Source organism: Rana temporaria, chromosome 9, assembly GCF_905171775.1.
Source record: "Rana temporaria chromosome 9, aRanTem1.1, whole genome shotgun sequence".
In the NCBI taxonomy this organism is placed as follows: Eukaryota; Metazoa; Chordata; class Amphibia; order Anura; family Ranidae; genus Rana; species Rana temporaria.
The window spans coordinates 37,869,964-37,883,371 of NC_053497.1; the positions used below are offsets into that span (position 1 = coordinate 37,869,964).

A 13,408-nucleotide genomic window follows, 5' to 3' on the forward strand; every position below is an offset into this window, starting at 1 on the left:
CCCTTTTAGATCGCCAGCCTCTCAATGGCGCTCCTCAGACTGACTCCCCACCGAACAGCACTACTGCTTGGGATCCTCAAAGGTGGGAACCCAGTCGCTCAATGGGCCCACCTGTCGCTGCTCAGATGTTCCAGGCCAACATGGCCCCGGAACCAGGAACACCGCGTGGCACGCACCCCCCTGCCAGGTAGGTCATAACGCCAGGGGGGGCCGTGATGTGGTCACCCTAAAGATGGGTGCCACACTGGACGAAGGAGAACCCAGAACCAATGGTTCATTGGCTGCTGGAGAAGAGCACCCAAACCTTGACTCCACTGCTGCCATCTACTGCACAGGGGTGGGAAGAACACCCTAGTACAATAGAATGAGCCCACAGCACAGCCAAGCTGAGACCCTTTTTTGAACATAACAATTTGGATCAGAGTTTAACTACACTCTGATCTCCCTCTAAATTTAAACAGCACCGGTACTTAAAGGAGTTGTAAAAGAAAATGTTTTTTCACCTTAATGCAATCTATGCATTAAGGTGAAAAAACATCTGATGCTGCCGCCCCCCCCCCGAGCCCCCGTTATACTTCCCTGACCCCTCGAAAGTCCTGCGCGGTCCCGATATCCTCTTCGCCGCTCAGCCTGGCCGCTGATTGGCTAGAGCGGATGGATTGAGAGCAGCGCAGCCATTGGCTGGCGCTGCTGTCAATCACATCCAGTGATGCGGCACGTCGAGAGGCGGGGCCGAGTGATACAGTGAGCGGCTATGGCCGCTCGCTGTATCACGGGAGCGCGCCCGCAATTAGTGACCACCATGTGAGCTCTCGCATGACTGTGGTGACTAATTGCGGGGAGGACCAGAGACAGCTGCCGAGGGACCCCAGAAGACATGGATAGGGGGCACTCTGTGCAAAACGAACTGCACAGTGGAGGTAAGTATAACATGTTTGTTATTTAAAAAAAAAAAAAAAAACTTTTCTTTTAGTGACCCTTTAAAGTAACCAGGCGCTATACCTGCAACTAACTTAGAAGTCAAAAGAGGGGAAAAGGGGTAGCCTGTGGTTAAACAAGCAAATTAATGATCAAAAAAGGGGAATAATCCAAAATGTTGTATTTATTCCAATATCAAAAATGTTAATATATAAAAGTGCAGTAATGAATAGCCATTAGGAAAAGTATGAAAAACGGAAAATAATGACTAAAGACATATTTGACAAACAAGACACATAAATGATTGGACGTAAAACAAAAACACAAACACTATTCCGGACATGTGGTTCAGCCATATGTTATATGCATCCCTGGCAATTAAGGTATAATTTTATCCTCTAAAGGAAATATTTTTTAGGTGAATCAACATACAATCTGTAGGGATTCTCTTAATAGAGGCCAACTGGGTGCTAATTACAGGAGGCTGGGTCAAGTTTGGGATGGGGGAGGGAAGCAGGGTGGTGGATCAGTTAATTGGTAGAATAAGCTGGATAAGGTTGAAAAGACGCATTCAAACGTATGTTGTGTATCGCATGGGTCGTGTTAACCATCAACTCAACCGGAGTCGCACACTGATGTCGGAGCTCGAGAATTCATAGGGCCAACTATAATACTGGATATAGCGGAAAAAATAATATAGTTCCTTTTGTATCCTACATAGGTTGCCAGTAAATTGTAGTAGTATTTGTTCCATCTAATACCGTTCTACCAGGTGTAATTGCAACGTCACAAATGGTGTTAAAGGTGTTGTAAAGGAAAAACATTTTTTTCATAATAAGCATCCTTTACCTGCAGACATTCCTCTTTTCACTTCCTCATTGTTCGTTTTTGCTCAGAAGTTGCTCTATTTCTTCTCTGTTCTGTTCACTTCCTGCTTGTCTGATTGTTACTCACCACCGTGACGGGAGGCTTTACTGCGGTGGTCAGTGACATGCTCGCCCCCTCCTGGGAACTACATCTGTGCGGCAGGACGCTCTCTACGTGTTAGAGACTTGAATTACTGGGCGTGCCGCAATTCATACTGGGAAATTAAGTTCTTACATGAACAAGAGCCGCTGACCAGGAAGTGAATGAGCGAACATAAACTAGAACGCGGGAGGTGATATAGATGAAGGAATTTAACTCGTTTTTTAACAGAATCATTACACTATTCTGTCTGTCTACCTTGCAGACAATAATTTTAGGCAAAATTTTTCCTTTACAACTCCTTTAAGTCTTTATTGACTCAAGGTTGAATCAAGGAGAAAGTATATAGTCAGCTATAGGCTAGATTTGATTGCGGCACCAAAGTTCATTCAGCTGTCAAATAATACATGGATCTGAGCATGCATACGTTACCACTGGGCTTCTCACTGTTGTTCTCAGTAGTGTAGGCTGTTATGCTGGACTATGTCCCTCCAAGGTCTGTTCATAAATACCTGATGTCAATAGTGGGGTGAGTAGACTGAGCCAAAAGCTCTGCCAATGGAGCATGGAATATTGGAGCAGTCGTCCAATTGGTAGGTGGATAGGGACGGCCAACCGTCTCCTCGTCCAGCTCACAATCCAGCCTGGTAGCCGCAGATGCTAGCTGCTTCCTACGTATCTCCGCTTGCTTCACTCTGCGCCGCTCACGCCAAACACAACATCACGTGACTGTGAATATGAATAAACAAAATATACGTCTAACCTATACTTTTGACCAGGAAAAATTGTCTTTCCTTGATCTACAAATTTAATTGAAACAGGGCCAACTTAACACTTGCACATACTGTAAAGACACAGCAACTAACATCTTGCTATATGCAACTAGTCACCACCCCCAATGGTTGAAAAATGGGATTCCAGTAGGACAGTTCCTACATATTTAAAGAAACTGCTCCAATATACGTGACTACAAAAGGGAAAGCCAAGAACTATACTTAAGTTTCCACAAGCGAGGGTACTCGCATAGGCAGATTAAGTTGGCAAAAAAGAAAGCAGCGATCAGAGATCGCTCCGATCTTTTCCTCAAAAAAACACTAACTAATGAACCTCCACCAAACACCAATGACCCAATACGGATTATCACGTCCTTTGGGTCACAATAGAACTCTGTCCGTACTGTTCTAGAGAAACACTGGGGCATCTTAACCAATACTTCGGAACTGGCCAAAATAGTCAGTGATTCGCCCATGCTGGTAGCGCGACGCGCTAGGAGCCTGGGCGACATGCTGATACAATCCGAATTTATTAAAGAGCCAGAAACCACATGGCTCTCTGAATATCCACGAACAACTGGCATGTTTCCGTGTAACAAATGCCAGGTGTGCCCATATGTTCATCGAACATCTACCTTTACTGATGCCCAAGGGAATGGATCCTTTGAGATTAGAGATCTAATAAATTGCTCTACCTCTCGGGTCATCTATGTGATAACTTGCCCTTGTCCCAAGATATATGTGGGCAAGACAAAAAGATCACTCAAAATACGAATTGGTGAACATTTGAGAAAGATAAATGACAAAGAAAAGACCCTTGAAAAGCCATTGGCAAATCTATGTCCTAAAGTTACCCACAAGAAGAGGGGGACTATGATCGCATCCTCCTACAAAAGGAGAAATGGTGAGTGTATCGTCTGAAGTCTCTTGTGCCAGTCGGCCTCAACACCGAACTAAATTTACAGGTTTTTCTGGAAACCTAAAAATATAATGCATTAACAACACATACTCTGTTGTAGGGGCCATCTGGACCGGTACTTCCATCATTATTCCTACTGCGTTTACTGATTCTCTTGGTTTCCAAAATCTATAATTATCAACACTACGCGTTTATTTAATTTAGTCCATTTAATTCAATCTTCTCTCTCCTTTTTTCGCCCAGTATTGTTCAATTTGCTAAGCGCTATGAGAACATATTAATTAGTGAAGGCACTTTATTAAGTGTCATAAAAGATAGTAATATTGAAGGCAATATTGCTCATTCCTGACATGTATTCCCTCTCTCTCTCTCCATTGTGTAAAATTTGTGATATAAGTGTGATATGTATGTCTGTCCCTATGTTCTTTCCTAATCCATGTGTATAAATATTTTTTCTCCAGCTGCCTTTCCCTAGCAAATACGAGATGTGTCCCATATAGGTTGCTGACCGCAAACATTTCCTAGAAAACAACAGAGACGGCTTCAATAGATTAGGATCCTGTTCTCTGTCAATGTGTTGGTCTAGCAATAATAGTAACAACTAAACCAAGGAAAGCTGTTGCAAGGACTCTTTGTTTTTTCCTAAACAGGACCTGGCTCTTTTCAAATTTCTTTTACTTTCTTATTGGTGCGCATCACCTAGCCAAGAGGTACATAACTAAGTACTGTGGCAGGTGATAACGAACGTCCGAGACAAAGCTACGCCACAGAGCACGGCGAAACGCGTTGACGTCACCACCTTGCACAGTCACGTGATGCTGTGTTTGGATTGTGAGCTGGACGAGGAGACGGTTGGCCGTCCCTATCCACCTACCAATTGGACGACTGCTTCAATATTCCATGCTCCATTGGCGGAGCTTTTGGTCAGTCGTATAGAGCCGACTCACAGCTCTGCATGATCGGCTTTTTTCGGAAACGCTGTGACTCGTGCACGCCTAAGCAATACGGGGGGCGGGGCCTTATCCGTCGGTGGGAACGAACGTCAATCATCAGGGCGACCTTCCAGATGACAATCCTCCTCGGCAGAAAAACGCCTACTCCCGCGGGGAGAAGTCCCGGAAGCCCGATTGATTAGAGAGATTACAAGGTACGTACAGCCTAAAAAAAAAAAAAATTGCGGACTGTGCTTGTTACAAGTATAAGGAAGTTGGTCTGATAGAAATGTTATTAGGGTGAACCTCCGTTTTAAGCACATAAGCTCCGTTTTGTGTTGAAAATAACTGTGAAAGCTAAAAATATCTTGAGGATAACATTAAAAATTACTCTTTAATCAGACATCAAAACAGTTTAAATGTAATTTGAGTTCTTTTTCTACTGTGTTCTGTGTTGAACAAATAGTTTTATGATATCCAACATATGTACAGGTTATGACAGCAGAACAAAGTGAGGACAAAATACACTTTTATCTGCCAGCGAAAAAAAATAAAAGAAGGCTTCAGGTGAGCAGCTAAATATACAGTTAAATACATACAGTATATAGGTTCTGTTTTAACAAAAATATAAAAATTCCCAGTATTTTACTAACTAGTTTGCACAAAAAAAAATGATATTCTATTTCTAACATTAACCCTTTGTTGATTGTGTAACGCATATATGCAGTGGCAATAAAGGTGTACACACGACCACTTTTCATGTCATGGAAAAAAACAACGCTTTTCTCAATGTGATTCCTCTCAAGCCTGCCTTGCATACACACGATCGTGATAAAAATGCTCGAGCAAAGCGCGGTGACGTACAACACGTACAACGGGACTATAAAGGGGAAGTTCAATTCCAATGGCGCCACCCTTTGGGCTGATTAAGGCAATTTCCCGTATCATAACTTGCTTCTGAGCATGCACGTTTTTTCCCCCCTCGTTAAAGCATACACACGGTTTTTTTTTTACGACGAGAAAAACGACGACATGAAAAACGACGAGAAAAAATAGAGCAGGTTCTAAATTTTTATTGCCCATTTTTCTCGTTGATAAAAATGCTCTGGAGCTTACACATGATCGTTTTTCACGATTAAAAAAAAAAAAAAATGACATAATGCCTCGTACACATGACCGCTTTTCCTGGCAGGATAACTGCAATGACAGTTTATTTTTTTGGGAACCCTGGCCGTGTGTATGCTCCATCGCAGTTTTCCCGTCAAAAAAAATTAGAACATGTTTTCTTTTTATCTGCCGGGATTCCTGGCGGTTTTTAAGCTAGCAGTTTTTCTATGGGGAAAGCCTGCGGGGGAGCATACACACGGCCAGGTTTCCAGACCAAAGCTCTCATGGCAGTTTTTCTGTCGGGAAACCGTCCGAGTGTAGGGGGAAAAAGCTACCGAGCAGGTTATCGGTTTTCCCGGCGGGAAAACTGATCGTGTGTACAAGGCATACGCCTCGGTTCACACTATCGCCACATCCGTCGCACAGCAGGGGTCCGGTGCATGCTGGTTCACTGTTTCAGGTCCAATTTTAGCCCGAATTTTGGGCTGAATCGAACCTGAAACGCACCAAAAATGCACACTCTTTCCTGCACACCGCACTAGAGCTGCTGTGGAAATATATGTGAACCAGCTCCATATAGAGCAAGTCACATTCTCCTGCTATGCGAATTGGATGCAGGGAAATGCGCATTCAATTTGCATAGGTGTCAACCGAGCCGGTTTGACCTCATATGATACGGTTTTGATAAATCCGAAGACAAAAATCTGCAGAAACTCTAATGCCTTGTACACACAATCGGAATTTACTGTAGGGGTGTGTGGCTAGGCATGTGATGTCACTGATCGTCGTTCCCTATGACAGGGAACAGACGATCACTGACAAGCCACTAGGAAGAATGGGGAAAGGTTTGTTTACAACTACCTCGCCCCGTTCTTCAGCTCTGTGACCCGATTGCGGGACACCGGCGGCGATCGGGTTCGCGGGTCCCGTGGGCGCTGTCACGGAGCTTCGGACCGGGTCACTAGCACTCGCGACCTACAGCTGGGTTCCTTAAAGGGGATGTACCTGTACGCCTTTGTGTCCAGCCGTGCCATTTTGTCGACGTATATCGATGTGCGGCGGTCCACAAGTGGTTAAAGGGCTGCCAGGAGGCATCATTGAGGGGTTAAGGGCCCATTCACACCGGTGTATTGCATCAACATGTGGACTAAAGAACATCTCCCCATATGATCTCCATAACATAAGGGGTTATTCTGTAGTGCAGCAGGCAGAATCCAGGCAGGGCTGAAAACAGAATCTAGGCAGGGCTAAAAAGGAAACCAGAGGCTATTTTGTATGCATTTTGGGTGTAATACATTGTATATTATTACTTTGCTAGAATAGAACACTGAAAACTTTGTGAACAGATGACAACTTTGCAGCTCTCTGATTGGACAACCCTGAGAATGGAGGGCCCTATGTCCTAGCTAGGAATGAGCTTTGAGTTTGAGTCGAACCCATGTTCGACTCGAACATCGGCTGTTCGACAGTTCGCCGAATTTTGAACATTATGGGCCGTTCGTGCCAAATTTGAGTGTTGCGTCACGGCCCATAATTCATAATGCATTGCTGGCTGATGATTGGCCAATCATGCACTATGACCCGCATGCTTTGGCCAATCACAGCGCAGAAAAAACAGAGAACCATAATTGGCAAAAGCCAGGGTGGTGGCCTTGTTTAGTATGTTGTGGCGGTGGTCAAAGACAGACAGAGAGACAGTGTCATTTATTTTGAGTTAGATAGAGCAGGCAGGCAGGCATATCTGTTAGCTTCAGTTACAGTGTGTAGAGGATATATATGCATCCCTAGGTGTTGTATATATATTTATACACTGTATTCAGTTTAGCTAGATCCATTCCTGTTATTCTCTTCATAATATACTGACAGACAGGCAGGTGATTGTGCTAGCTGCAGTATTTTCACTTAGTGTCCTTTGCACAGTGTGCACCTAAAGCTTACCTGAATACAATTGCTGGTGTTCTCATACAAATACAGGCAGGGACCTGCAGTATTTTGATTTAGTGTCCTTTGCAACAAACTTTTCTATGGATTTTTGCTCGAAGGGCGTTGGCCATGAACTTGGTATGCATTCACACAGAAGAACTTTTTCAGCCAACAAACATGAACGTAGTGACGTAATTGACGTACTACGTGTTTTTTCTGCTCTTTAGTGTCACCCTTTGGGCAACTTCTGCTATTGCTGGTTGATCTTTTGCATTGGTTCTGCGCATGCATGTTTGTAATTTGGACTTAAGTCCGATGGACTTCTGTACACATGATTGGACTATGCTGCATCAGGCCCCGTACACACGACCAGTTTCCTCGGCAGAATTCAGCTTCCGACCGAGTTTCTGGCTGAATTCTGCCGAGGAAACTGGTCGTGTGTACACTTTCGGCCGAGGAAGCCGACGAGGAGCTCGGCGAGGAAATAGAGAACATGTTCTCTATTTCCTCGTTGTTCTATGGGAGCTCAGGGCTGAACTGGCCGAGGAACTCGATGTGTTTGGCACGTCGAGTTCCTCGGCCGTGTGTACGAGGCTTCAGACTTTTGTTGCCGGAAAGGTTTGACTGTTTGCACAGCGAACATTTGTCTGATGAAAACTGAAAATTTGTCCGATGGAGCGTACACACGGTCGGATTTTCTGAAAAACCTGCTAATTTTGAAGTTTGTTGTCAAAAAGTCAGATTGTGTGTATGAGGCTTTATATGCATTATTTAGACCAAGACTTGTTCATAAAAAGAGAATTGGGTGGACTGTTCATTTGTATAGATCAGTGTTTCTCAACCTTTTTTTTAGTTAAGGGACCCTTTCAGATTCTGGACAATCTGAAGGCATCCAATTCTAAAATGTAAAAACGAAACTAATAATTTTACATAATGCAGCAACATGCATACACAGAGGACACGCAACATCAGAGGTGATTTATTCTTCCAAAGCAAATACACCTCTGTTTCTCTTCCTTACCCGGCTAATTTGACCCCAGGACTGATGGAGATGGGCATGGGTGGGGCATACAAGGATACTGTGCAGGGGCCCAACATCCTTCTTATCAACCAATGTCATCATTGGTTTGTTAGGATGCCGGCGGGTAGAAGGTTGTAATGGTGCACAATGAGAACTTAAAAGGTAGGCACAATCCACACACACCGACTTGTATAACATTTCTGGCCAATTGTATTTATTTTGCCAAAGTATCCCTGAAGAAACCTTAAAGCACCCCAGTGTGCCTTGGCACCCTGGTTGGAAAAGTCTGGTATAGATCATACTGTGTATTAACCACTTGCCGACCACCCGCCGCAGTTTTACTGCGGCAGCATGGCTTGGCTGGGTGAAACAACGTTATGTTACGTCGCTTCGCCCTGTGGCCACTAGGGGCGCGCGTGAGCAGCTGGAGGCACGCACGCATGCCCGCTGCTTGCCCCCGGAGCCGATGTGAGTGCCTGGTGATCGCTCGTGACACAGATCCTGGTTCTTTCAGGGGAGAAATGACTGATCGCATGTTCATACAAAGTATTAACAGCAATCTGTCATTTACCCCAGTCAGTCCCATCCCCCTTCAGTTAGAACACAGAGAGGGAACACAATAAACCCCTTGATCGCCCCTAGTGTTAACCCCTTCCCCAATAGTGACATTATTACAGTAATCAGTGCATTTTTAGAGCACTGATCGCTGTAAAATTGTCAGTGGTCCCAAAAATGTGTCAAAAGTGTCTGCCATAATGTTGCGGTCCCGATAAAAATTGCAAATCACCGTCATTATTAGTAAAAAAAAAATCTAATAATAAAAATGCCATAATTTTATCCCCTTTATTGTAGACGCTATAACTTTTGCGCAAACCAATCATTATACTGTACGCTTATTGTAATTTTTTTTAACCAAAAATATGTAGAAGAATACATATCGGCCTAAACTAAGGGGAAAAACTGGCATATTTATTATAGCAAAAAGTAAAAGATATGGGGGGTTATTTATGAAAGGCAAATCCACTTTGCACTACAAGTGCACTGAAAGTGCACTTGGAAGTGCAGTCGCTGTAAATCTGGGGGGTAGATCTGAAATTAGGGGAAGCTCTGCTGATTTTATCATCCAATGATGTGCAATCTAAAATGCTGTTTTTTATTCTCTTTGCATGTCCCCCTCGCATTTACAGCGACTGCACTTCAAAGTGCACTTTCAGTGCAATTTCAAGTACACTTTGCACTTGTAGTTTGCACTTGTAGTGCAAAGTGGATTTTCCTTTAGAAAAATAACCCTCATTGTGTTTTTTTCTAAATTGTCGCTGTTCTTTTGTTTATAGAGCAAAAAATAGAAATCGCAGAGGTGATCAAAGACCACCAAAAGAAAACTCTATTCGTGGTACATTTTGTTTGGATACAGCATTTCACAATCACGCAATTGTCAGTTAATGCGACGCAGTGCCAAATTGTAAAAATGCTCTGGTCAGGAAGGGGGTAAAATTTTCCGGTTAAACTGCATATAATATTTTTACAACACAAAATATAAGGATAATAATCTTAAGCAGCTTGTATAACGAGGCTGTCCGTGTGTAAATTCTCCATGTGCTCAATTAACGAGGGACAAACGAGAGCTCGTAAGGAATTGGAATGTTGGAGAATCCGGTCATCTTTGGACTGATGTCGGCTTCAGTAAATTTCATCTTTGAGGTCAACTTGAAGTTCTGCAAGATGGTGGTGAAAAACAGGAAGAGCTCCATCTTAGCCAGCCCCTCGCCAGCACAGACCCGTTTACCTGGATAAATGAGAAAATTAAAAGTTAACACTTCAACTTTGTTGATCTACAAAAAAAGACCCCATCCCCAACAGTCAACTTTTTGACTGTTGCGTACACACGATCGGTTAAACCGATGAGAACGGTCTGATGGACCGTTTTCATCGGTCCAAACCGATCGCGTGTGGGCCCCATCGGTTATTTATCCATAGGTTAAAAAAAAGCAATCTTGTTTTAAATTTAACCGATGGATACCTAACCGATAGCAAAAAAACAATCATTTGTAGGCACGTCCATCGGTTAAAAATCCACGTATGCTCAGAATCAAGTCGACGCATGCTTGGAAGCATTGAACTTCGTTTTTTTCAGCACATCGTCGTGTTTTACGTCACCGAGTTCTGACACGATTGTTTTTTTAACCGATGGTGTGTAGGCACGACTGACCATCAGTCAGCTTCATCAATTAACCGATGAAAACGGTTTTCATCGGATGGACCGATCGTGTGTACATGGCTTGAGAGTCAATCTGTGAGGACAATAAAATGGTAGCTACTACTTATTACTTTGGTTCCAAGGACATCATATTTACCGTATTTATCAGTGTATACTGCACACTTTTTTGCCCTGAAAATCAGGGCAAAATCGTGGGTGCGCGATATATACGCCGATACCCGCTTCCCGCGCTGTGTTTGGACCACTGCGCCGGCATATACCGAGCACAGTACACTGGGGTATAGTCTGGCAGGCTCAGCTCCTCTCGCGGTCACGTCCTGTGCGTCCTGTACGTCCTTTACGCAAGAGGAGCCGAGCCTGCCCGACTATACCCGAGTGTACTGCACTCGGTATATGCCGGCGCAGTGGTTCAAACTCAGCGCGGGAAGTGGGGATCGAGCAGGGAGGACACCACGATGACCGCAGAAGGACGCCGGACCGGACGAGGCCGCCGATGGACGACGGGCAAGACACCGACTGTAAGTATTTTTAATTTTTTTTCCCAGGAGTTTTCCTTTAAGTTCGGGGGTGCGCGCTATACGCCGGGGCGCGCAATAGGCCGATAAATACGGTATCTGGGAATCACTACCTAGGAACACGTATGCTGCTAGTAAAGTTTCAAAAGTCTGTACTCCTGAACTACGACTACATTTTCCAGGTAAAGATGTCCGTAAATGGATCAAAAATTAGATCAGTGTGTATTCCTCCCTGATTGTTACATCAACTTCTGTTGAATCGGCACGCAGTATTAATTTAGATGACTAAAACATTTTAGTCGACTAAATGAATACTATTTTAGTCTACTAAAATACGACCAAAACGAAAACAATTGAGATGACTAAAATACGACTAAAACTAAAATGCCATTTTAGATAAAAAACGAATGCCGCGTACACACAACCGTTTTTAATGTCCTAGAAAAAACAACGTTTTTCTCGACGTGATTCTTGTCAAGCCTGCCTTGCATACACACGATCGTAAAAAAAAATGCTCGAGCAAAGTGCGGTGACGTACAACACGTACGACGGCACTATAAAGGGGAAGTTCCATTCGGATGGCGCCACCCTTTGGGCTGCTTTTTCTGATTTTGTGTTCGTAAAAGTTTGAGAGACGATTTGCACTTTTCAGTCTTCGTGCTTTTCAGTCTGTTACAGCGTGATGAATGTGCTATCTCCATTACAAACGCTAATTTTACCAGAACGAGCGCTCCCGTCTCATAACTTGCTTCTGAGCATGCGCGTTTTTCCCCCGTCGTTAAAGCGTACACACGACTGTTTTTCACGAGGTGAAAAACGTCAGCGTGAAAATTAGAGCATGTTCTAAAATTTTAATGCCCATTTTTCACGTCAAGAAAAATGCTCTGGAGCCCACACACGATCGTTTTTAATGACCATTTTAAAAAATAGCATTTAATTCGATTTTTCACTCCAGCAGTATATAATGAGTTTGGAAATTGTGGAGAAAATATTACAATTTAATTACACCCATTCGATTTTAGACGACTAAAATACGTTTTAGTCGACTAAAATATACTGGAGATTTAGTTGACTAAATACGACAAAAACTAAAACAATTGCAGAAGACTAAAATGGGACTAAAACTAAAATTCCATTTTAGTCATAAGACTAAAACTAAATCGAAATTTGCTGCCAAAATTAACACTGCAGGCAAGTTGGAAAACATTTGTCGATCACTGGATGCAGACACTGATTAGCAGAAAAAAGTTGAGATGGATTAAACTAGGGGTGGGCCAACATCCCAATATAAGGATAGAAAGAAATAAGGTTCCCCCTTACGGGACTTTTAAGGCCCTGGGGATTGTATGACTACACCAGAAGATGAGTAATGCAGTAAAACCTTGGTTTGAGAGTAACTTGGTTTGAGAGCCTTTTGCAAGACAAGCAACATTTTTAAATAAATTTTGCCTTGATATACAAGCGATGTCTTGATATAAGAGTAGCGTCATGTCACAACTGAGTATAAAAAAGAAGAGAGGCGCCTCTAAGTGTAGCAATATGGTTACATTTAATGAAGGTACAACATTTAGCAACATATTGCTACACTTATAGGCGCCTCTCTTCTCTTTTATACTCTGTAGCTCCTGTTGGATTTTTCTTATACTCCCCTTGTGGAGGCTTCCATTTCTGGATGAACATTTTATTGTTACACAACCCATCACATTGCTATAATCTTTTTATATGGACTTTAAACTGAAGGACCTATGAATAAATGGTTGCGGAACGAATCATCTGAGTTTCCAAACCTGACATAGATGTTTTATATACGGACATACGGACATAGATGTTTTATTATTCAGTCTATAGGCATTCAATGCAAACACTGTTTGGCCAACAATTTTTAGCCTAGCTCGTAAATTTTTTAATCAAAAGATGTTAGGTGGGAAGTTGCTAAGAGGACCACTCACTAAGCTCAAGCCTCGTACACACGAACGGACTTCAATCGGACAAAGCCATGGGATTTTGTCTGAAGCGCGTTGGCTGTGAACTTGTTCTGCATACAGACGGCAGAACTTTTTCAGCCAACATTCACAAAACTACAGTGGAACCTTGGATTACGAGCATAATCCATTCC

The 13,408-nt window shown here is 43.2% G+C and overlaps 1 protein-coding gene across 1 annotated transcript in view; it reads right to left on the minus strand.

Annotated features, from left to right (window-relative positions):
* Window positions 1-9,980: 9,980 nt before the first annotated feature.
* LOC120913331 (cytochrome P450 2G1-like) overlaps window positions 9,981-13,408 on the minus strand; it is a 47,292-nt gene continuing 43,864 nt past the window's right edge. Inside the window, exon 9 of the mRNA XM_040323202.1 lies at window positions 9,981-10,345. Within this exon, the coding sequence (XP_040179136.1) occupies window positions 10,164-10,345 (182 nt within the window). The 3' untranslated portion in view covers window positions 9,981-10,163. The remainder of the gene's footprint in view (window positions 10,346-13,408) is intronic.